Source organism: Aspergillus sydowii (genome assembly GCF_001890705.1).
Source record: "Aspergillus sydowii CBS 593.65 unplaced genomic scaffold ASPSYscaffold_2, whole genome shotgun sequence".
NCBI lineage: Eukaryota > Fungi > Ascomycota > Eurotiomycetes > Eurotiales > Aspergillaceae > Aspergillus > Aspergillus sydowii.
In genome coordinates, this window is record NW_024467860.1 from 3570771 (window position 1) to 3593934 (window position 23164).

General features: G+C 49.6%; 8 protein-coding genes across 8 annotated transcripts; 5 read left to right on the forward strand and 3 right to left on the reverse strand.

Moving 5' to 3' along the window:
* Positions 1-79: 79 nt before the first annotated feature.
* Positions 80-2029, forward strand: ASPSYDRAFT_76698 (CCCH zinc finger protein). Its single transcript, XM_040850867.1, has 4 exons — positions 80-255; positions 312-1053; positions 1106-1161; positions 1266-2029. Exons 1-4 carry the CDS (start codon positions 210-212, stop codon positions 1826-1828), a joined length of 1407 nt encoding a protein of 468 aa, XP_040706888.1. The 5' UTR covers positions 80-209; the 3' UTR covers positions 1829-2029.
* A 4847-nt stretch (positions 2030-6876) lies between these two features.
* Positions 6877-8833, forward strand: ASPSYDRAFT_55762 (putative bZIP transcription factor; the record flags this gene model as incomplete). The annotated part of the gene is made up of 2 exons (XM_040849086.1): positions 6877-7673; positions 7729-8833. 2 exons carry the CDS (start codon positions 6877-6879, stop codon positions 8831-8833), a joined length of 1902 nt encoding a protein of 633 aa, XP_040706889.1.
* Positions 8834-10973: 2140 nt separating this feature from the next.
* Positions 10974-13393, reverse strand: ASPSYDRAFT_685973 (tetratricopeptide repeat protein). The gene is made up of 8 exons (XM_040850442.1): positions 12678-13393; positions 12573-12612; positions 12410-12503; positions 12025-12331; positions 11795-11859; positions 11428-11486; positions 11058-11117; positions 10974-10981 (listed from the first exon to the last, which is right to left on the reverse strand). The coding sequence occupies exons 1-6, from the start codon at positions 13248-13250 to the stop codon at positions 11456-11458; spliced, it is 1110 nt and encodes a 369-aa protein (XP_040706890.1). The 5' UTR covers positions 13251-13393; the 3' UTR covers positions 10974-10981; positions 11058-11117; positions 11428-11455.
* Positions 13394-14164: 771 nt separating this feature from the next.
* On the reverse strand, positions 14165-15093 carry atp4 (F1F0 ATP synthase subunit 4; the record flags this gene model as incomplete). The annotated part of the gene is made up of 4 exons (XM_040849087.1): positions 14165-14190; positions 14245-14467; positions 14543-14997; positions 15063-15093. The coding sequence occupies 4 exons, from the start codon at positions 15091-15093 to the stop codon at positions 14165-14167; spliced, it is 735 nt and encodes a 244-aa protein (XP_040706891.1).
* Positions 15094-15333: 240 nt separating this feature from the next.
* On the forward strand, positions 15334-17037 carry noc4 (ribosome biosynthesis protein NOC4; the record flags this gene model as incomplete). The annotated part of the gene is made up of 3 exons (XM_040839733.1): positions 15334-15741; positions 15796-16007; positions 16077-17037. Coding segments are annotated over 3 exons (1581 nt in total), but the record flags the coding sequence as incomplete, so codon positions are not given.
* Positions 17038-17223: 186 nt separating this feature from the next.
* ASPSYDRAFT_683897 (uncharacterized protein) lies at positions 17224-18727 on the reverse strand. The gene has a single exon (XM_040850431.1). It carries the CDS (start codon positions 18233-18235, stop codon positions 17336-17338), a length of 900 nt encoding a protein of 299 aa, XP_040706893.1. The 5' UTR covers positions 18236-18727; the 3' UTR covers positions 17224-17335.
* Positions 18728-19145: 418 nt separating this feature from the next.
* On the forward strand, positions 19146-20208 carry ASPSYDRAFT_41815 (GPI anchored serine-threonine rich family protein). Its single transcript, XM_040846346.1, has 2 exons — positions 19146-19385; positions 19449-20208. Exons 1-2 carry the CDS (start codon positions 19245-19247, stop codon positions 19899-19901), a joined length of 594 nt encoding a protein of 197 aa, XP_040706894.1. The 5' UTR covers positions 19146-19244; the 3' UTR covers positions 19902-20208.
* A 950-nt stretch (positions 20209-21158) lies between these two features.
* On the forward strand, positions 21159-22295 carry ASPSYDRAFT_55766 (uncharacterized protein; the record flags this gene model as incomplete). The annotated part of the gene is made up of 2 exons (XM_040849088.1): positions 21159-21384; positions 21460-22295. The coding sequence occupies 2 exons, from the start codon at positions 21159-21161 to the stop codon at positions 22293-22295; spliced, it is 1062 nt and encodes a 353-aa protein (XP_040706895.1).
* Between the last annotated feature and the right edge of the window lie 869 nt (positions 22296-23164).

Consider the following 23164-nt stretch of genomic DNA (forward strand, 5'->3'; position numbering starts at 1 on the left):
TGATAGACAAATAGTCAATGTGGTTGGGCAGTGCACGTGACCGGGCGGGACGCCACTGCGGAGGAGTTGTCTTCATTTCATCACCCTTCAAAACATAACTTGGAGCTTGACCGACTCTTCCAAACCAGCGCAACGCAGCGCAGAACCAGTGAAGAAGCGTCTTTACCATTCAACTCGCTAATCTTACGCGACTGGAAGGTTTGGTCAATATGACGGAAGATCAGGACTTGATGGCTAAGATCAGCCAGCTTGCTGGTACGCGCCTTAATGAAATATCGCTACACGGCTCAAAATTGCTTAACACTCTCTAGGTCAGATCAACAGACACAAAAATGGAACGCCGCAGACGCAGTCGGCGCAACCTGGAGAACCGCACACTGGGCCCCATGTGTCACGACATACCTCGTACCGCGGGCGCCCTGGCTGGGCTCCTTACAGAGGACGACCGTACGGGCGAGGGCGTGGAGCGGCTCCCCACCGCCACCGTACCCTCATTCTCAATAACTCGACGACTCCGGCTTCGCCGAACGCGACCCCTTCTGATGCCATGGCAGTAGATTCTGATGAACAGAGCCGCTCAGCGACGCCGAATGCCTGGGTGACAAAGCACGCGCGACATATGCAACTAATTAACTCTGCAGTTTATGACAAAGAGGCACAGAAAAGAGTTAAGGCACTGGAAGAAACCCGCAAAGCGAAGGCGCAGAAAAAAGCACAGGCTGAGCAGGCGAAGGTGCTGCAGTTTGCGCAAGGCGTGGGTAGACAGTTTCCCTCCTCAACTACGCAGGCCCCTGCCACTGGAATGACTTCCGCGGAGTACCAGATATTTCTCAACGACATCCCATTTCGCGTGTCGCGCGGAGGTGGCAAGCTGATCAGAGTTTCTAGTGCGATCCCCGCTCATTCCGTCCTGGTAGGAAGAGCCGGCTTACAGTTAGTAGATGACCCGACCACTGCGAATAATACGCCCAAGCGGGTGAAAGTTGCTGGTGTGACATTTGTCCGGAGCAAGAACGGCAACCTTCATCGACTAGGGGCAGTAGCCTCGAAAAGGTGATCGTTATGCTTACCATCTTGGATAACATGATACTTATGATGATGACAGGATGCCATCGACAATTAAGAAAAAAGACGAGCTTTGCCAAAGATTCACAACGACGGGTACCAAAATTCTCCTTCCAGACCCCCAGAATTTCATCTTACCGACCACGTCATTTTCGTATTTATTCGCAAGGGAGAACACTAACCAAGGTTTTTCTCACTAGGTACCTGCTACAAGGGACCTTCGTGCCTGTACGTTCATGACCCGAACAAAGTCGCTATTTGCAAGGATTTTCTTCAGACCGGCAAATGTAGCGCAGGTAATAGTTGCGATTTGTCACACGAGCCGTCCCCTCATAGATCCCCTGCTTGTGTACATTTCCTTCGAGGTCGTTGTTCTAACCCAGAATGTCGCTATGCCCACGTCCGAGTCACGCCTGGAGCGCCCGTGTGTAGGGCTTTTGCGACATTGGGATATTGTGACAAGGGCGAAGCTTGTGAGGAGCGACATGTTCACGAATGCGCAGACTATGCGAACACGGGTGTTTGCAAGAAAAAGAACTGTCGACTACCCCATGTTGATCGTGCTGGACAAATTCGAAAGAATGCTGCTCCAAAGGAAGACACCGCTGAAGGTGGTGAAGAGTCTGATGCTTCTAGCGAAGAAGAGTATGATGAGATCGGTTCCGATGATGTCGACTCTGATTATCTTTCCGATGAAGGAGAACTCATCGAAGGAGCGGAGACCGGTGAAATCTCGAAGCAGCAGGATTTCATCAGCCTCTGAATGTACTCGATCACTAACCTACAGTCTGTAATCCAGAGTTGGTTCGCGTTGGACAAGACCGCAAGGAAGAAGAAGAAGGATAGGGGAATAGTCCTCCTTACTTGGATATGACGTCGAATTTTTGCTCGTTTTCATGGAAGATACCCCGGATATCATATCAAGACTTGTACAACATGATTCTCGCAGTTCCGATTAGGAGCTGATATAGTGCGGCACACAGTGGTTCGATAGAAGAACGGAGAGGAATAGTAGTAGAATATCATTACTTTGACACCAGGATATCGAGATAGGGAAGAAAAAAAAAAAAAGAAGTTTATTATTATTTTTACTTCCTTTTTCCTCTCCTCCCAAGTAGATATTTCAGAAACCTCCACAGAGACCCTTTCCCCGTTTCCCGGGGCACAGGCAAGTATCCCACTCAACCAGGAGTATGAGTCACACCAGAGCTCTCAAAGAAAGCCCCAGAAGTCAGGTTAGGTAGAAACCAGCCAGGAAGGATTCACGCTAGGGAACCCACAACGTGGATCTCGGTAGCAGTCTATGCCATGCTATGCCATGCAATGCAAGCTATTTCGAAGACATACTGTGCTGTGCCTGGGAGACTGGAGTAGGCTGTCCAGGTGGGTTGTGGGTTCAACCTTCTAAGCCTTGTTTCCCCCGTCCATTCGGATGGGTGCATTGCATCCAATTTCAACTTCATGGGACCTATTATGGAATTGCTTGGAGTACCGGTACGTAGTTTGTCGATAATAGTAGACTCCAGCTTCACAGACCACCTGCTAAATCTAGTGTTTCGTCCCTTTGCCGTGGGGTTTGTCCCGACGTTCCCCAGTGGCCTCCTGGAGGGTGTCGGTGACGAGTTAGTTTGAAACATGTGGTGAATTCGGCAGCCTTTGTTTCATTTTCCGGGAGATTCGTGGTCGTGAGGTGGTTCTGCCTTCTTCCTGTCTCGGTATCTATTTCCTGGGTGAGGGTTTACTCGCTGCCCCGTGCCCGCTCTGTATACAAAAAGGACCCAACAGATCAAATTGCACTGCACAATAGCAAAGATTGCGTAGTCCTCCCTTATTGAGTGATCAGGAGGTACTCCCAATAGGGGTAATTGGCCCAATTTCATATCATATGAAACAATACCGAGGCAGGAGACTATGTTGGATATCTCCAGATTCTTGACCGCTGCTTGCGATGGCGCTGAAACAAAGCTCTGATACTGACATCTGAAAAAACCTTGGATCTCGACCGCAATTCTTGGGTAATATGGAGTGCCCAGATTATGATCTTGTTCTATTCTGGTTTGTTTACCGCTCTTTGGACGTCTTCTCAAGATGTTGCGCACCGGCCTGGGACCTCTCTGTAACCTCCTGAAAGGAGATGACTCAACTGCCTACTAGTTAGCTAGCCTACTTTGCTGACTACATAGGATATGCCTACTGGAAAGCACGTCGGAATAACATTGATATGGCCGGTGCTGTACCGCCGGGAGAGTCGGCGTTGGGCACCGAATCTTGCATCTCGTCTGAGAAGGATCGGCATGGTCCATGGAACTAAGAACAAAGCCCGGTCAACGGTTGGGTCTAACCTTCTACTATCATGACGATTCCGCCTTGCAAGGGCTCTAGGAGATTGCGTACCCATTACTTGGTTGTCTTCCCTTGGGTGGCGCAATTTATAATGCCGTGATGTAATATCGTCTATCGGGGCATATCCCGAGAGTAATAACAAATCGCCTCAGGAGATACCAAGGGAAGAACAGGATCATCTTTGGAGCTGTTTTGAATGTCCTATTCTGGGTGATGGGATTTAAACTCCCCACAGATTGATCGCGCTCTGTTCTGCTATTGGGCCGACTGCGTTTGTACACCGCCAGAATGGCGCCTGGAGCAGCGTCATCGGAGGCTGAGCTTCCTTGGATGAGAGCAGAGCAATCGTACAGACCCAAAAAAAGAAAACAGTAAAATTTGGGAGAAGAAAATATTGGTTACCTTCGGTAACCTTGTGCCATTCGGAAGAAGAGAACGATGTCCGCGGTACTTAGCCATACATGCCGCTGAATGATGATATGCCTGAATGTGCTGTGGCCTCCACCTTGTTCAAGTCAGCACAATAATTCCTTGCTGCCCTCGTCGTTATACGAGACTTATGAGGCTTCATACATGTCAGCGACTCATGGGTGAATCCTATACAAGGGGTAATAATGATAATCGAATGAAGACATGAGGGTGATCGAGGGCGAGCGCATGCGTGGCAAGAAAGACGTATTAAGTCTGCGGAACTCACCTTTCGCCCATTTGACGTCTTGCCACTTCCTTCTTGTTGCGCGCTGATTGATAGCCCAAACACCTAATGAGGAGATGAGGGGGTGAAACGGCCTATGTTTCTTCAATACTGGTATCGCCCATTTCAGAAAACCATCACGATCAGTTGAAGGAACGTGACATCGGCGGTGATGCCTCGTGGTATCGTCTACCATTTGAAACACACCTCCAGTGTGAGTCATGGCCCGTAATACGAAGAACTGAAAGCCGGATTAATTGCGGAGGTACCGAATTAGACTTAAAGGTGAAGTTCGGAAGACGGAGTAGTCCCTGAAATGGAAGGTAGTTTAACGGCAATGCTTCGAGAAGGATAGCGAATGACACTTCTTGCGTTGGATAGTGGGCCGGTGAAGCCTTCGAGGTTGTTTCATCTTATCAGATGCATAACGACGCTGTACAACGTAATTAGCATGCATTATCGCAGAATCGTCTATACATGACCTCAGCGCGAGAGCGGGCATATTTTGCATGCAATCTGAGCCCTGATTTTGACAGCAAGGCAGCAATGCTCGCGATGGGGACCCAAGCCGTCACGAGCAGTCTTCAATAGACGTAGATAGAATACAGCACTTCGGATAGTAGAAAATCAGTGTTCGACCATTGAAGAGTGAGGCGAGTGTCACGAGGTTACCCCGTGACTAGGCAGCTCTGGTGCATGGAATGGCTTCATGCGAATCACCGGACGAACCTATGGATCGTCTCAACGCCTGGAGCTTCAATGTTGCCGTCATTCCCACATTTTTCCTGTACGACAGTTAATGGTGCAGGGCATACACAAGCGCTCTTCTCCGGACGCATACCGGCCAAGCAACCATCAAACAATTGTGTGATACGGATGAAATCCACCGGCACGTCTCACATAATGCAGGGAGAAGATCTTGGAGTATCTATGCCTTACTCTATCCAGATTACGCGTAACCTAGATGGGCAGCTCAATTTCGGGTGAACGAAGGGCAGCGTGAGTGCAGAACAGACATACTAGGAAGGAGGGGCACATCCAGCCAGCCGACTCGCTTGGGAATTACGGTCGACTACCAGATCCGGCCTCCTGGTTGGGAAGCGGTTACTCGATCTGATCCATTGGGGTTCTGTGTGACGGCCTTACTTCCGCAGCACATAAGCAGCATCGCAATGTCGGCCGAGCACGGGGCACCTGGGAAGGTGTATGCGACTGTATGCCGGTCGAGGGTATGTCCATCTCTGGTACACTAACGACGGGGCCGTCATCGATGGATCACTGGATCCCTGGATCCCCTACGGGCCGGCCCTAACTGTACCAGAGACAAGTCATTAGGAGACTGAACTATGACATACTTGGGTCACAATTCCATCCCCATCCAAGACAGCCTAGTATCTTTTCGTACGGCCTAATCCTCCAGTCGCCGACTCGCGGGAATGAGGGTCTGAGAGGCCGTTTCCTGGACTTTGGAGGGGCTGCTGGGAGGGGAGGGTCGCACTAAACCGGGAATGATTGGTCCTGGCAGGCTGAAAACGAAGACCACCGATACACTCGTTCATCTGATCATTGCCCCTCCTTCGCCTGGAACATGAGTCCCTCTGCCGACGGAATGTATTACTGGATGTTTTGGTCTTGTAACCGGAATTACTATTAACCAAATTCAGAGACCAAACGATCATGAGATGGCGTTGAATGATGCACCTTGACCGAGCGCACAGACGGCTTCCTTTTGGGCAGCATCCTCACCCCCAAGGGCGCACGAACAGCTGAGATAGGGCATGCTCAGGTACGTTTGACCAGCAGAAAGGATCTGTTGCTTGGAGGATGAAAAGAGAACGGGATACCAATCATCCAGGGTTGAATGTGATGGAGGCTCAGCGCCGGGCTGTGAGTTGTGGAAGGATTTCCGTTTCTGGATCCTCATGAGGCCCGTCCGTGCGAGAAACTGGAGGGTGTCGCGGACGAAGATGAGGGGAGGGCTTGATAGGCTACGACTTTGTTTACAGTGTATGGGTCACCGGAGGGTCCACGGTTCTTGTTCTCCTCAGTCTTAGCTAAGGCAGCGACTGTTTTGAAACCGCGACGAGAGGCCAGAGACCGCGAGAGACCGTGAGATGCTTATTCATCTGCTCGATGCCCCCAGCTGCACGTCTGCCCAACGAAGCATCCAATAATCAGCCTTCGTTAAGCCCGGAAGCCGTCACAAATCACCCGTCGCCTCGTTCTTGACTTTGCTGCTGACCGCCGAATGTCTGAAAGTGGGAAAATCGGTCGATCCAGCGTCTTTGGGTCTTTTGCGATTGATTTGATCTTGCGCTCCTCTTGGGAGATGAATGCTATTTTGTTCTATTTTTTTTTCTGACCTTTTATTTGAATTTTTTTTTTTTTTCTGTTTTCTGATTCTGACTTGACGAGCAGATTCAGGTACACAACTCTGTCTGCCATCTTTGCTCCCAGCACAAGGAGATCAGGTAGTTATATTCGCATTCCCCTCCCACTTTGGCACCTGCTCTCTTCCCTCTACTCCATCGCTCTGCGGTATTCAAGTCTGCCTTTGATCGCTTTCCATCTCTCTCACATCTCCTCCCATCTCATCTTTCATCATCCTCCATCTCCTCTACACACCTACTGCTCTCTCTGTTCACCCCCACCCCGCAGCCCCATCAACACACCGCCTGTTATATCATTTCGAGATCTCTTCATCTCTTCATCTCTTCATCGCTCGTCTCTCGAACCCTCTCTTTCACCTTATCTCTATTTTGCTCCGCCCAGTCATGGCAAGATTTTCTCAACCAGCCTTTGACTTTTATCAGCAGCATCCTTCTACCTTGGACACGAAGCCTTCATCAACATCATATCTGGAAGAGGACGATATGAGTGTATTAGACGACAAGATCCTTGACTCTACCTCCGATCTCACATCTGCCGACCACCGGAGGCATTCATACGAGCAAGGCGCAGACGCTTTCCAACATCGAGATTCAGTCTGGTCCGACTTCTCACATTCAGCATCCAGCACACAGTCCCGCCACAGTTCGCAAGTAGGCCACCCTTTTTTCGAGTCTGCGCCGAACCCTTTCATGAGAATGGACGGACTTCCTTACGGCCAACCTCAAACGTGGGCGATCTCCAAAGACTCCGGCTCATGTACACCCTCTGCTATGTATGAGCCCTACCCCGCCGATATGGAAAATACTTCGGTCGCTCCCTTTGCCGGTGGTGCTGTGGGCCCGGTAAATACCGTAAGTATGCCGTCGATGTCTTATCGTCAACATATGGGTTTCGCACCACCGGGCGCAGTTGCCATGTCACCACAGTCAAGTCAGGGCTGGATGCCGGCCGCGACAGACATGCATGACGCAGGCTCGCGACCAAAAGCCAGCCCCACCTATCGGAATAGCTCGCCTCTTAGCGTTCGCCGTGACGGTATTCGAAAGAAGAACGCTCGCTTCGAGATTCCCGCTGAGCGGACACTGAGCAATATCGATCATCTCATTAGCCAATCCACCAACGAGGAGGAGATCAAGGAACTGAAGCAACAAAAGCGCTTGCTGAGAAATCGTCAGGCTGCGTAAGTCCTATCATACCCCCCCAATGTTTATCAGAACGTGCTAATAGGTATTTAGTCTGGATTCTCGACAGCGCAAGAAGCTTCACACTGAGAAACTTGAGGAGGAGAAAAAGCATTTCACCCAAGCAATCACTGACCTTGAGGAGGAAGTGCAAAATATGAGGCTGCGTGAAGGAGAGCTCATTCGTGAGAAGAACGAGTGGATTGCTGCACAGCAAGAAATTACCCAGTACATCAACACCATGCATATGGAGAAAGATGAACTTATTCGGGTTCACACCTTGGAGACGGCTGAGCTTCGAAAGAAGAACAATATCCTCAAGGAGACTGTGGAAAAGCTGGAGCGTCACGCCAGATCTAATGTTCCCACTGAGTTTTCCGACTTCGAAAACCTGACTATGGAGAGTAGTCCTTGGGAAGACTTTACCATGGTCAACAGTCTATCTTTGGACACGGACCACGGCCCCCCCGCTCAGCCATCACAGTCTATGGTGGTTGCTGCAAATGAGAAGGCTCCTGAAAAGCCTGCTAACGAGTATCCCTTCAGCTGGAATGCTTTCTACATGTGTTTGCTTTTCGGTGCTTTCATCGCCTCCAATAGCGCTTCCGTTCCTGCGCGTTCACTTCCTCATTTATCTGAGGAATATCGCGCAGAGTCTGCGAATGTCCTTAAGGCCGTCCTATCTTCATCGCCGCCAGAGCTTGCGCACTCATCGGCCAATCAGCCAGCTGTTCCCCCCTCTTCTGCTGGTTCGCTCCCGACTACCATTACCGGTGCCGAGATGGCTCAGATGACTGGGTCGACGACCACCTCGAACCTAGACGAGCTCCACAACTCTCTCGCGATGCCGACCAAGGAGCAAGAACAAGAGCAAGTTTTTGCTCTCAACGCCGAGCAGTATAACTCGCTAACTACGTTTGACGAGACTGGTGCCGGGTACAAGTCTCAGCAGCCATCGAATCTTCAGCAAGCCCTGGCCGCGATGAGAGGTAATGCTGCGCAGGCCAGGGTGCCTCAGAAATCTACATCTGATGTGTACTCCCGGTCACTCATGTGGGACCGCGTTCCTGAAAAGGTAATTCGAGACTTTCGGCGAATGGTTCAGGAATATGGCGCTGCTCCCGCCCGAGGAGACGCCCCAGGCTTTGCCCAGGTCTAAGGAGTAGGCCAAGAGTTCACACCAGCCGTATCCAGAGACACCTATGCTTTGCCGCCCTTGCTCCACCAGGACATTAACTTTCCCTTCGCCCCTCGACCGTTCTACCATCTTTTTTGTTTTTTGAAATGACAAACATAACGATACACGACTGTTGGCCAGCTTTAGCCAGACTTAGCCATATACATGCATAGAACAGCTTGCCGTTTCCTTCGCCAGGATATATGATATCGACTAGCTTTTTTCATGACTGTCTGACAATTTAGCGGTGTGTTTATATTATTGTTATTTTGCGGGCTATCGGCGTACATATCGACTTATCAGCGTCTGGATCATACTTTGGAGTGGATATCACAAGCCGCCAAAGCGTTTTTGCATTCGTGTACACTCTACCTACGTCTTCGGCTGATTCTCACTCGGACCCCGTTCCTCCCCGCGAGGGTGTCTTAAGTTCGACATAACTAGGCGGCCTCGGAGCTACCCGAGAGTTACGATGGGAATTGCTCGAATGAGAACCAAAAGGAGACACATATCTTTTCTTGTTTTTATTCATTCTTACTGCCTGTATTTAGGATTTCTTGGGCTTTTGATTTAATTGTTTTCTGTTGCATCTGCGGGTTGGACCAGACGACTGGACGAGGGGCGGCAATTGTGTTACGATTACAGATGATACGACTGACATGTTTACGAACCGGAATGTCTTTTTAATGTTTGATGATATTTGACCATTTCCCTTTTCTTTCTTGGTCAGCGGGGCTACCACAATTGGGTGGTCTTGGTTTTTCTTCTATTGAGCGTTTTTACTTTCGTGCTGCACCCCAGCTCTCGCCGAGGTCTTCACATCTCCTTTGTTTGTCATCATATACTCTTGACAGGGTCGTCTTTTGCTCTTCTCATTTGCACACGGATCTGATCGGTCTGAATTACACCGAATTGTCGGACTCAGACTCAGACTCCGACTCCAGATCCAGGGTGAAGCGGCTTGCTACTCATTCCTTCTTCCACTCCTTGAAGCAACCACACCAAAACCCTTTCCTTTGTCAAACCCGTGTGTGATAGCTTCGTTTCTACATTCTTGGCCCTAGCCTGTACTGTATATATTGACAAACAACATAACGTCGAAGTTTTATTATCTCTTTCATCCCCTTCCCACAGAAACAACCCAGCGTCCCACCGTCTTTCGTAGCCCAATAGGCTCAGATGTAAGCAGTGATCACAATGCTCATTCCCTGGCACCCTTTCACAACATAGGAAGCACTCACAGTAATCAAACCGACACTCTTTTACTCCCCACTCCCGCAGCCTCCGCAACCTACCGTCCTTCCCCGCTCAGGAAAAAAAAAAAAAAAAAGTCCAACGAACGCCAGAGAAAGCAAACACGTAAGCCTAACAACGGGAATTACGGGTCATTCGCAAACGACAAACGGCACCAACCAAGCCTGACGAGAATCCAGAAGAGCGATGATCACCGAGCCAAGGCAGCGTGACGAACTATGGAGAACTGCCGCATCCCTAGTCCGTACCTTAGGCATCTCAGGTTTAGGTATCAACAATCAGCATTAGTTATTTAATATATCCCTGTCCGGTCTCCCTGATAAAACTGGGCTTCTGAGTGGATGTAATGCTGCACCGATCATCTATTCACATACGGATAACCTGAAAAGAGGGGCAGATCTTATGTCGAATTGGACTGCAGGACTATGTGGGATGGATCCATGAATATCCGCTGTACTTCCCAAGGTGGGATTGTGTTACTGCGACGATTAAGGGAGAAGAGGGTGGGCTATGTGGGGGAGAGCTTCCGGTTCGACGGAGGATCCCTCACGAGCTGGTCAGTTTGAATCCATAACGTCGTTCGTCCTGGTTAAAGCGCTCTCCTCATTTAACTGATTTACTGCGCAAATACTCTGTGAGCGCAAGCGGGCACGACGCCTGATACGCTAATAGAGAAGGAAAACGCATATTGTGAGGGCGCTAAGTAGGTAGTAGTGTGTATTTCATTCCGTTTCATTATTATTATTCGTGCCACTCGGGAAAAGACTTGCATTCCGACAACCCCGAAAGGAAATATACTGGCGAACGGAGAAGACAAATAGCAAAGAGAAGAAATATTATCTTGCGTGACATGATAAAAAGGAGCTAACTACAGAGCTGAAACGGAAATCCGAGGTCTGGATCAGCCAAGGGAATTGGGTTCCCAAAACAAAGATGAGGCTTCGATACTCACATTGGGTCACGAACCCAAGGGGAAGGTTTACACTTCTTCTCCACAGCGAAATGAACGTTGCGCCAGATGCCAAAAAGATTGGGCCACCCGAGAAAGAAAATTATTTTATCCTGGGGTGTCAATCAGGCCGTAATGACGGTATCTGATTGGCTTGTAAGAGACGGTTCTGGGCATCAGGATTCAACTATTTTGTTTCCGGGGCCGCCATATGCGACTGCAGCGCGATGATGCGACTATGCATTTTCAGCCCCAGAGCCAGATCCAGCATTTGACCCATGTTCAGAACAGTTGCACGACTCGGGCTGCGGGGGCTGTGATAGGGCTATGGTAAAGCGCCTCGATCTCTCACGGTTTTACAAGGCTGAGCCACCTCGCAGGAAGAACGGTGAATGGCAAGGTTATTTCGGATTGTATTTGTCTTTCCAAATCCTAGAATAAAAAATAATATTGATGTCAGCCTTGACCCAGCTTGCGAGTAAATCATCCCGAGGAAGCAGAAAGAGGGGAAGGCGAATATGGTGTTGTGGTTGGTTAAATGCTTGACGCCAGAGCTGCATGGCGCAGTTGCAGAAGATGCCACGAGAGCCTGTCAACTGAACTGCAGCCGCTGCTCCCCCGACATTTCAATAGCAGTGATACATGCAGGTGACTGCAGCAATCGAGGATACAGTAATGCCCATACCCAAGTCGTCACATTTCTTTTGGGTTCGCAGAGTAAATGGAGGAAGAAACCATACCAAGAATTTCCCACAATCTTGTTTCCTTGTCCTTCAGCCAATCGGTAGTATTTAGCGGCCGCAAACTGAAGCAAAAACAAAATTAGTCAAAGACAGGACTGGCGAGCTAGGTAAGTGTTTGACGATGCCAAAAGGGTGAAGCGACAATCCAGGCATTGATGCCCAAGAGGACTGACTATGACACTGTCCACGGCATTACGAACAGGAAAACTACGCAGCAGGCCACTTACTTTGTCTTTCTTGCCTCCGAATCCCTCGAGATAGCACCAGGCAACTTCATTCATGGCATCTGCATCGCCCAGGTTGGCAGCTGTCTCAAAGTACTGTCGCGCCGCTGCTGGGTCCTTCTTGACGCCCCAGCCGTTGCGAAAGCAATTTCCCAATTCGAAAATAGCTAGGACAAGCTCGCCCTTAGCGGCGCCGCCTTTCTTGAGGCCTGCCTCGAGTGCTTCGGCCTCGATCGACGCTGAGTTTGACGCTGCAGCTGAAAGATATGTTATTGCCTTTTCGTGGTCAGGGGTGCAGCCCCAGCCATGCCTGTGGGCCGGTACCAGATTAGAATATCCATTCCGCTGTAGAAAATGCAGAAAGCATGGCTCCAACGACAACTCTTACCTCAACGCAAGGCCGTAAAGCACCTGGCTAAGCGCATTGTTGGCACCATTCGGGTCCGCTAGTCGGCCAAACATGCTTGTTGACAACTCCAGATCTGTTTACAAACCGATGGTAAGCTCAATTCCATCACTGGTGCGGCTTCCAACCGTTGGGTCACTCTTACCACCAGCTTCATGGAGTCGGATGGCCTCTTGGATATTGATCTAGATCACCGTTAAATCACAGGCAACAACCAGTATGGTAACTTCAATCCAGATTGTCAGCTTACATCGCCTTGCGGATCGTTGATCCGACTTTGGCTGGAGCTCCGAGACCGAGGCCGTATACTATCCGAACCAAGGCCTATTGATGGGGCAGGCGAATGACCAGGTGATGATCCATGTTGCGGGCTATGTTGCGCAAGGAAAGTTGCTCGCTTCTCCCATTGCGCTTCCCGATCCTGCTCGTCGCCAGTACTGGGTTCTATCTGCGGAAGGTCCGATGGAATGTTGGCGGAAGCCGACGAACCTCGCCGATCACGACGTAACAAATGCGACAACCGTCTTTCTCCACGCGGGCGAGTTGGCGATGCTAGTTCCCCAGAATCGGAGGGAGACCTCGAGCGATGGAATGGATTCAGTGATTTCCGATGCGAGGAGGAAGAGGACGGCCGCGCTGAGGCGAGATGGCTTTCATCATCCTGGTGGCTGGGTGGGATGATGATATCCTGGGTGGTGGTATCTGAGCGGACAAATCTGATTTCAGGCACGGAGATTTCATGGGCATCTATCATGCTTGTGCCATATTGATTGTCTGAGCTGTTAAGCTTATCTTTCTTTTGGAGGATATCGCGCAACGGCATTGTTTGTACTGAGAGAAGATGATTGCGCGGGGTTGATTGTTGCGGCGGAAGTGCGGGAACTCGAATCGAAGGGTTGGCGGGACGGCTTGAAGCGAAAACGGTTTCAGGAAAAGACACAAGTAGGACTTGAGGTATTGAATGTTAATATACAACACTCCGCCCCCCCGTGTGACGCTATCTTTGCCACGATTCAGCTGCGGTGGTAGTAGCCTGGTAGGACAGGAACAAAGCCGCTGGAACGGGGCTGTGTCAGCGCATTGCGGCCGATGAATATTAATAGTAAGACATGGCCTGGGCTGGAAGTTCCTATCCGTTCGTTATTGACTCCTTTGCCCATGGTTCCAGGCAGATTAGCCGCCCAGTAACCGAGTCTTCCTTGTGCATGCAAGATTGGAAATTGCTATTAAGCACCGCCAGACTTCCAGGTCTGTTTCGCTTGTCGCATTATATGCTGTTTTCGCTTAGTACTTTGCTCTGCGCTTCCAATGCGATAATAATAGAAGATTTGGAAATGCGTTGACGCGAAGGGACTGAAAAGTCGAAGGGCAGATGTGAATTGACGAAGCCTGTCTGAGAAGCGGTAAGGATGTTGAGCAATTTCAGTCAGCCACACGAGAACTAATATAGGCATTGATACCAGCCTGACAAGACTAAAACGTAAATACGAAAGGAGTGACTATCTAGCAGCAAAAGGAAATAGATATCGCTTTTGACTATGGCTGGGTAAACGGTGGCCTACTTTGCGGGGAATTTACGAGACACATGTGGTATACAAAATCCCAAACAAACTCGACGGGTACAAGATTCGTAGAAACTTGTAGATCAAGATGGTATTGATATGTCTAATTTAGCACAGAAACAGGTCTTAATTTGTACATGAGTTGATGGCAGCAATGCCATCAAGCAAACTCCATTTACTGGGCCTTGGAGGACATGATGCCTGCAAAGAACTGTTAGCTATGTAAAAGTTTGTATTTCCGAAACTCAGACTTACGCTCAACGTCAGAAACGCTCTGGGTGAGGATCTGCTGGAGAGTCTTGGGGTTCTCGAGCTCCTTCTGGATCTTGCCAATAACGCTCTCAGCGAGCTCACGCTGCTGGCGCTGCTTGACCTGGCCCTCGTAGCGAACCCACGAGTCAAGGACCTGCTTGGCCTCAGTGGCAAGAGCAGTACGCTGCTCAAGCTCGTAGGCCTGGGCCTCAAGCTGGGCGGTTTCCTTTATGAAACGTTAGCTATACTATCCCCAGATATAGCAACCAGTATCAATATGTTCCAGTGGTTGTAGAAATACCTTGGATACAGCAAAGAGCTGCTTGGTGAGGTCAACAACACCGGAGAGCTCCTTTACGTTGTCCATGCGCTGCTTAACAGCGTTGGTGTGGTCGGCACGGGCAGCGTTCAGGATGTCCTTGTGCTTCTGAACCTGACCCTCAGCCCACTCGCGGTAAGCAGGTCCACCGTACTTGGCAACAGCGGTGAAAACGCTGAGCAAACAGAAGGCGGCAACGGTTTCCTCGTTCATCACGTAGAGCTCGTTGCTGATGGCGGCGACGGAGAGACCGGCGGTGGCAGAGAGGATGGCGGTCTTGGAGACCAGCGAGTTTCCGGGGAGGGCATCGAGAATCGACTGAGCCTTCTGCTTGGGGTCTTCGGTGGGAACGTTGGAAGCAGAGCGAGTTGCGGAGAGGTTGGCCGTGATGGCAGCGACATTGCGCGAAGGGAGGGTCGGCCGTAGCCGGGTAACGCCTGCTGGGAGTCAGCAACTGTTATAATGTGCTGAGAGAAATTGTCGAAAATTGTTAGTTGCGTACCAAGGGCGCTCTTAGCCACACGTGAAGCCATTGTTGTGATAGTCAGACCTTGACAGAATGTGATGGGTGAACGGAATTGAGGAGAACTGAAGTCGGGATGGCGGCTTGAACGGGATGACACTAGTCCCAATACGGAAATAGTGCGGTCACCGGAAAAACCGCTAACCGAGCAATGCCCGAAAAATTATAGAACAAAGACAAGAGAAAATACCAGTGGGAGCACATTTGCCCTTCATTGCGTCGAGATCGCGGTTCGCGCCAAGCAGTCAGAATGCCTGCAGCCACCAATAAACCAGTCGCCTCCAAAAAGCGAAAGAGCTCCAAGGAAAACGGTGTCCCGTCTTCGAAGCGTCGTGCCGTCGCAGAAATTGAGAGCGCAGAGTCGATGGCGAAGATCCAGCAACTGGAAGACCAAATATCCGAGTCGAGGAAATACTACAATAACATCGTGACGCTTATATCGATGCTCAGTGATGGCGAATCAGGGTCGAATCCGAATTTGGCCGTGGCAGTGTCGCTTTGTCGAGTTTTCAGCCGATTGATTGCTGGTGGAAATCTGACAGAGCCGGAACGCGCCGCAGAGAATGAAAAGATTGTTGTGGCATGGCTCAGGGAACGCTGCCGGGAGTATCAGAGACTGCTGGATTCTATCATGCGCACGGGTGATGCTTCATCCCAGGTTAGTTGTTTGCTCATCGGGCAGTATCTTTTTTTCACCAGCTAACCGTGCTAGATTACTGCCTTGACCCTAGCTATGCGCATCCTCAACGAACGTGCTACACATATCCCCGGTGATGATACCCAGGCCTGGACATCGGGCATATTCCGCAACATTTTCGAAGCCGTAATTGAGGCTAGAGATGGACAGGCCTTGCGGTCAGAATTCCTCGAAAAGTTTCTAAAGGTGTATGAAGATGTCAAGTACTATACATTCATGCAAGTTGCGTACGTCTCCCCCACAATATTTATGCAGATGTCTTTAGCACTTGGACTGGTACTGATATTTTGGGATAGTGAATATGCAACCACGGCAAGGAGCACCGAGATTCTCGAAACCCTAGTCACGATCCTGTCAACATGCGACAACGTTCCCGGCCCGGATTACAAGTTCCTGTCCTTCTACAGTAAGGCTAGCAAAGAAAACAAGAAGATCGTCTCAATCAACTCCCACAAGAAACGCGCTCAAGACGCATGGCTAGCCGTCCTTCGAAACGATCTCACCCAACCTCTGCGCAAAACCCTCCTCCGCATCATGGTTCACCACGTTGAGCCGTGGTTCAATCGCCCAGAACTCCTCATGGATTTCCTCACAGATTCCTACAACGTCGGCGGCGCCACTTCACTTCTCGCTCTCTCCGGTCTCTTCTACCTGATTCAAGAGAAGAACCTAGACTACCCGCAATTCTACCCAAAACTATACTCCCTTCTCGACGCTGAGATCCTCCACTCAAAGCATCGATCACGCTTTTTCCGTCTCCTGAATACTTTCCTCGCCTCAACACATCTTCCCGCAACCCTCGTCGCAAGCTTCATTAAGCGCCTCTCCCGACTGTCCCTCAATGCGCCCCCAGCTGCCATCGTCGCAATCGTCCCATTCATGTATAACCTCTTCAAAAATCACCCCACCTGCACGTTCATGCTCCACCGCGCTATCCGCGACAAGGAACTGCAAGCCGAAATAGAGACAGAAGGTATGGAGGACCCATTTGACCCGGAAGAGTCGGACCCAGACCGCACCGGCGCGATCGACAGTTGTTTATGGGAAATTGAGTCCCTCCAGTCCCACTATCATCCAAACGTAGCATCGATTGCTCGCATTATATCGGAACAGTTCACGAAACATAGTTACAATCTGGAAGATTTCCTGGATTATACCTACCAGGGTATGGTGCAGGCGGAGTTAGGGACTGGAGAAAAGCCGCTGAAAAAAATCCCTGTCGTGGAATATCAAATACCGAAACGGATATTCACTGATCGCCTGTTGGAGGAGGATGGCGGTGTGGATACGGCTCAGGGTAGTCTTCTGCGAACTTTATGGGATTTCTCATAACTTGGTGTCGCGCCTCTTCCCGGTTCAAAATCTTCAAGTATATAATTGAAAGTCTTCAGAGTCAGTGTCAAGAAACGATTGATTCGTATTATATTCTACTTAACCTATATTTCTGCGGTTTTTACGACTCAGACAGACAGATCTACCTATTGTACCAAAGATGCAAAATCCAACGCCCGCTTAATGCTATATTTGCAATACTTGCAACACTGGACGCATTCCATCACACAGAAGGGGTCCGCCCATTATCCACCCATCCCACAGAGTCTGTCCAGCGGGTATTGGAGCTATACGTGGCCAAAGGCATGGAAGTGCTATCCGAAACCGCGGATTCACGCCATTGTTGGTAGAGGTATGGAGAAACTGCAACCAATCCAACAGATCGCCCAATGTAATCTTGAGACCACATTCTTTCGGTTTGTTCTGCTCTCTCGTCTCCTGGGTGGTAATCTCCGAAGACGTCCAAGGCAAATACACCCCGTTTCATGTCGTCGAAAAGTTCGTCGCCGACTTTGACTGGAATTGCCTCGATATTGGCACGCATTTTTTGGAGGATATGTTGAGCTTTTCTGCGCCTTCGTCTCCGCCGTATACCGACCTCGTCTTCCATTCTCTCGAGAATATGGAGAATCTCCTTCTCAGACGAAGCGCTGACGATTGCAAGCTCTGTCTTCTGCGCAAGCTGGTGAAGGTCAAAGGACACAGCACGGAACAATGCATCGACTTTGTATAATGCCGCCATGACTCGGGACGACAAGACATTTGCGAACGATCGCTCATACAGTCGCTCCCAAAATCCCATCCAATGACATAATCCGCTGCGAGATTTGCGTAGTCTTGTCAACTCGAGGGACGCAATTACTTGGCGGCATGTATCGAGGGTGTGCAGCGCTTCGAGTCGGGTCATTTCTAACGACTGCTGAGTATCCGTTATATTTGGGGCAGATATGTATGGCTCCCGATCAGGCTCTGGGTCCAGGTCCAAAGATCGATAGTAGCGGCGTTGCGATCCGCGTCTTGACGTCGTTGATGAGCGTGATGAGCGCACTCGCTCAGTTTCAACCTTTCGCTCAGACGAAGACTCCCCAGTCTTCGTTAAAACCGCTGAACCCATCGAACGCATTTTAAAAACGTACCAATGGTGCAATTGTGTTATAGAAGGAAGAAAAACTCGGAAGGGTAAGGGTGAACTGGGGGTTATATAAATCGAAAGCGATGCGGGTGCGGGCGATATAGGTAAACGAGTGTAGGTCTTAACGAGTGACTTTTGGAAAACGGATTATATCATTTGTAGGTAGAAATAGAATGATAGTCTCACCGGTTTGGGAGCTGAACGGGTGCATGGTAACATCGGCGAGTAATTGAACGATGAACAGACGGGGTTAAGGAGCAAAGAGTTACGAGGGAAAGAGCGAGGGTCGCAATAGAAGAGTATTGTCCAAATCCAGAAGGAGCCGGAAATGGTTCAGCGGTTGTAACACTACCGGTAGCCTGGTATGGTGAGGTTCACTTCACTTCCGCTTCCGGTAGTATTCCCAATGCCGCGGCGAAGAGCTAACACCTTTCCCATTCAGGGGGAGAGCTGGCATAATTGAAAAATTTACGAATTAAAGAGCACACCTCTTGGTTATGGAATGTGCCGGTAATCATCTTGGCTGCTTGGCAGGAGAAGCATTCCCGATGGTCCATACCATCCACTCTCCAGGCTTGTTGGTTTGTTGACAGGAATGTCATGGCTCCCAAAGATTTCTCCTTCATTTTTGCCATAAGGCGCGTAAATAAGAGGATGGTAATACGCCCTTTAAGTGTTTTCTCTCTTATCATCTCACCCATTATTCGATAATTCGGTCCTTAAGTCCGCGGCAGGGTAAGTATCAAGGAACACAGACGCCAGGCCGTCTATAGTTCTTTCCCCAGCATCCTGGAACCCCGAGACATCATTCTTGCCTTGGAAACCAGCGCTTTGCTATATTTCTAGTAGCTGTGAAGGCAATTTACTGAATTCTTCCGTTGGCTCTGCTTCCAGAATCATTCTACCATCGTCACCAGAACTCGACTTACTTCTATCTGTCTAGTTAAAGGGTTAACTTCGCAACTTTTATTCCCTTCTTACCGACCGACTACATTTCAGAATGTACTTCCTGAAGCCTCTTATCGCCACCTGGGCGTGTTTGGCCCAAGTCAGTTTGGCAGGTGTGTCGTTCACGAAGTGGCCAACTACCGCGTACACTGGAAAGCCATCCACAGTGTATTATCAGGGCGACCCGAACTCTGTAAGAAGTGCAATAACCCTTCAAGATTGGAAGTGACTTGTGATAACAAATTTCCTACTTCAGCCCGCAACAATTACCCTGCGACAAGGGCCTTCTGGCAACCTCAAAACCCTCAAAGTCCTCACCACGCAGGCAGAAGGAGGCTCGTACACATGGGTTCCTGATGAAGATCTCCATCCTGGCCCCGATTATGCTTTGCAGATCGAGCAAGATGGCAGTATCAATTACACCGGTCTTTTGAAGATTGCCGATCGACCGGGTCAGAAATCTGCGCGGCCGTCAGCTTCCCAGAACACACCTCTTCCATCTGACAGTACCACTCCTCTCAGTGGTGGGGAAAATGTCCAAAAAGGCAACAATGGCTATCTCCCTGTTCTAAACGGTTCGAGTACCGACACCACCATTACTTCAAACAAAGGTGCAACCACCGCATCCAACGATGGTGCCACTTCCCGATACATCTCCCCCGAGATGATGCTGGCTGCATTAACCGCCATTGTCTATTTGGCTGCTTGAAAACCGAAAGCTAGCCAACATTCACACTGTTTATATTCGCCGTGGGTTTTTTCTTTTTGGTAGGACAAGCAGTTTGAGTGTGACAAATGGCGGTGGTAATGTGCCTGTGGCTACCATCGTGTATATACTGAAATGGAAGTGGAGCTATTTATATGTGGTTCCAGGCAGGGTCTGGCAAGGGTTCGAATTGCCACTGCTTTTCAGGGGTTTCGTATTTGCTGGCAATCATTGGACTCATCCGGTCGTTCTGCTTTCTTGCTCTTTACCCATCTGTACGGTTCTTTGCTTTTTGCGTATGTTTCTTCAGTCGCTCCTCTCGCGCTTACTAAAAGCAAGGGTTTGGGGGACTTCTGTTTATCCTCATTAGTTCAGGCTTATCAAGGAAAATGAAATTACGAATGACTGCATGGTTCCCGGAAATTTGAACTGAGTCAGTACCATGGCATACCTGGAAGGCTGGGCCCGGTTTTCATTGTTTTTGGGTCAGAAGCCATGGTCTGCTTTATTATTAGCGCCCGTCTCCTAACCTCGGAGGCTCAGCCCCAGACATCCATTATTCTTCAGGTTGTTTAATGTGATTGGAGTGACTATATTTATTTCAAGATTATTCAGATTTGTGCTGCACTCAGCTGTCCGTTGGCTATCAGAGCCGCGCACTGGCCAGTTTTCTCTTCATCTCTCCCCCTTCAACCCTTCACTCTCCTTTTCCTCTCGCCAGCATTCTTGTTTTTGTATATATTTTCACGATATTGCATAGAATCCTGTTATTTACATTCAATTTTATATGGATCTAGCCCTAGGTTATTAATTTACCCTGCGAGTGTAAGTTACCCTATTCAGCCTCTCCCCTGTTTTTCCCACAGCAATTTGATGTCTCGGCAGGATTAGCCAATGTACTCTCAGCGTGATGCTAATAACATCATCCTGACAGTAAAACCAAAATAATAATAATTCTCCTACCGCAGATCCGCTTTTGTCAGGCCCTGCTGTCTCACTTTTGGTATGATTTCAATTTCTCTTGCGCCCATAAAGTTACATTCCATGTTTCCGTCGTCGTCCAGTCCATTAGTTTTTGTGTCGGAGCCGGAGCTACTGGTGCGCGACCACTACGTGTACCTTCGCTGTCACCAGCAACTTCAAGGCACCTAGTCCCCGGTTATGCTTACTATCTCCCTGTCTTATCCCCGTTTTTGTTGCGCCAAATCGACGAGCCCGTTACCCTCTTTCCCATCCTTGATCTTCGCCGCATTCCCTGTCATGCCGAGCATAACCCGTTTTGGTCGGGCGAAAAAGTCACCGAAGCCAGACCTCGAGAATGCTAACTCCGCTACCCGGGTGCTAGCCCCATCAGAACCGTTTCGAGCTCCCCGTATCAGCTTGCTTCATGTCGAGACAGAGTTGAACATGTCACAGCACAATGGTTTGTTCGAGGTGGAGTCTCCCGACCGACAAAAAGGCTCTGGGGTCTCAGAGAATACAATGGGTTGGTCCAACCCCATTACTTTCCCCTTCAATTCAAAATAACAACTCGCTCATTTATGCCTCTATGTCGCCGCAGACACGACTAGCCCGCCGCCGAGCTATAGTAACGGGTCCGCCAATCCTACAAACGGTGACGCGACAGCAACAGAATGGTCTTCCGCTGTCGGGCATGCGGCTACTGGGAAATCAGGGCGTGTCATACACAATTTACAGGAGGACATTGCGCGCTTGACCCGTGAATGTAGTGTTTACCGCTCTCGCGCCGAGGAAACCCAACGGATAAACGAAGCTTTCAAGACTCAGGTGCAGAATATGACCGATCGCCTGCAGAACCTCGAACACTCGAATGAAATCAGCCTACATTCACTGTCAAGGAAGGAGAAGAAGATTGAGGAGCTGCGCGCCGAACTTCAAAGTGAAAGAGATCGACGGCAGCAAGCGGACAATGAGAATGCCAGGTTTCAAGGATTGATGGATGAAGCACAGGACGATTTTCATCGGAAATGTGCCGAACTACAGGAGATCGCACTTCACCACCAAACTCAGTATGACGTTCTGGCGAAATCCGGGCAGCGTGAACGTGCGGACCAACAGCGCAGGCTCAAAGGCATACGGGACGAATTCGTTGCACTGAGAGAAAAACAGGACCAAACGAACTCGCAGATAGAGAAGCTGGATACCATTGCGGCACAAAAGGATCGAGAAATTGAAGCCGCGCAAAAGGACTTCCATGCTTTGTTCAAGCAATATGAGGAATACAGGCGAGCCCACGACGAGGAAGTGAGGGGCTTGATTGAACGAGGCCACGAGGGGGAAGCAAGGTTCAACGCAGCCCTCGCATCCTTGAGAGAAACTGAAGGGCATATGAAATGGGTTTTACAGGTCAAACGCGAGGTCGACGGCGCCGAATGATCCTTTGCACCACTCCACAAATACACAAATGCCCCAACGCGTCTTAGCAAACGGAGCTTTGCACAGCCAAGGACCTGGTAGCAACTAGGCGTCCGGTATGTTGGAATTTACCCTGCTAATCTAGCGTCAGCGAAGCATCTAGACAACGATTTTGATTCTCCCGTCACAACGCTCGGTGAGATTATTGTATATTAACAGCGGTTTGCCGTGTCTCTATTCGTTTCATTACCTGCGGATATCTGGCATGGTTGGAGTTCGGGATTTCTTGATACCCTGGGAAATTAGTATAGACGGCGCGGTGTTTCTTTGTTGCTGTTGGGCAATTGGTACACTCACCACGAACGCATTTAGAGCTTAATTGATACACTATAATCTTAACATTTTGGCAGAGCCAGTCCCCGCTTTATGAGCTGTTTTTTGGGGGAGGGGAGGCATGACAACGGGTGGGACGGTCATGCAGTTCCTATTCATAGACAGTGTGAAGATGAAGGTGAGTGACTGGTGCTTCTGGATTGCAATCCTCTGCATTTGTTTATTGTTTCTTTTTCTAGGCCGCGGTAGGATGCATATATCGTGTGTTTGCGTAGCCGTCTTCTACTCCACTCATCCCAAACTGTTTGAATGTCTCGCTGGCCTTGTCACCAGTCATTCATGCAATGTTGAAGTCTCTAGTAACATTGGGATGGTGACTTGGTAAACACTGGTGTCCTTCCACAGTCCCGTCCCTTGTGTCTCTTTCTCGTTTCTCTCCTCTTCCTTCCTCCCCAGTTCCTTCCTCATTTTCCCCTTCCTTCTTCTCATTCCCCCACCGTTAAGCCCATCCCCCCTCAAAAGAAACAATCTTTCCACTGCTCCCATCTCGCCCTGGG

Bases quoted from the DNA above. Each gene is read 5' to 3' on its own strand.
- ASPSYDRAFT_76698 (XM_040850867.1), top strand. From the start codon at position 210: ATGACGGAAGATCAGGACTTGATGGCTAAGATCAGCCAGCTTGCTG. The intron at 256-311 runs GTACGCGCCTTA...AACACTCTCTAG, and splicing joins TAAGATCAGCCAGCTTGCTG to GTCAGATCAACAGACACAAA. The intron at 1,054-1,105 runs GTGATCGTTATG...TGATGATGACAG, and splicing joins GGGGCAGTAGCCTCGAAAAG to GATGCCATCGACAATTAAGA.
- ASPSYDRAFT_685973 (XM_040850442.1), bottom strand. From the start codon at position 13,250: ATGCCGTTGCGCGATATCCTCCAAAAGAAAGATAAGCTTAACAGCTCA. The intron at 11,860-12,024 runs GTAAGTGGCCTG...TTTTTGCTTCAG, and splicing joins TCGGAGGCAAGAAAGACAAA to TTTGCGGCCGCTAAATACTA. The intron at 11,487-11,794 runs GTATGGTTTCTT...TTTTTATTCTAG, and splicing joins AAGATTGTGGGAAATTCTTG to GATTTGGAAAGACAAATACA.
- ASPSYDRAFT_683897 (XM_040850431.1), bottom strand. From the start codon at position 18,235: ATGCGTTCGATGGGTTCAGCGGTTTTAACGAAGACTGGGGAGTCTTCG.
- ASPSYDRAFT_41815 (XM_040846346.1), top strand. From the start codon at position 19,245: ATGTACTTCCTGAAGCCTCTTATCGCCACCTGGGCGTGTTTGGCCCAA. The intron at 19,386-19,448 runs GTAAGAAGTGCA...TTCCTACTTCAG, and splicing joins ATCAGGGCGACCCGAACTCT to CCCGCAACAATTACCCTGCG.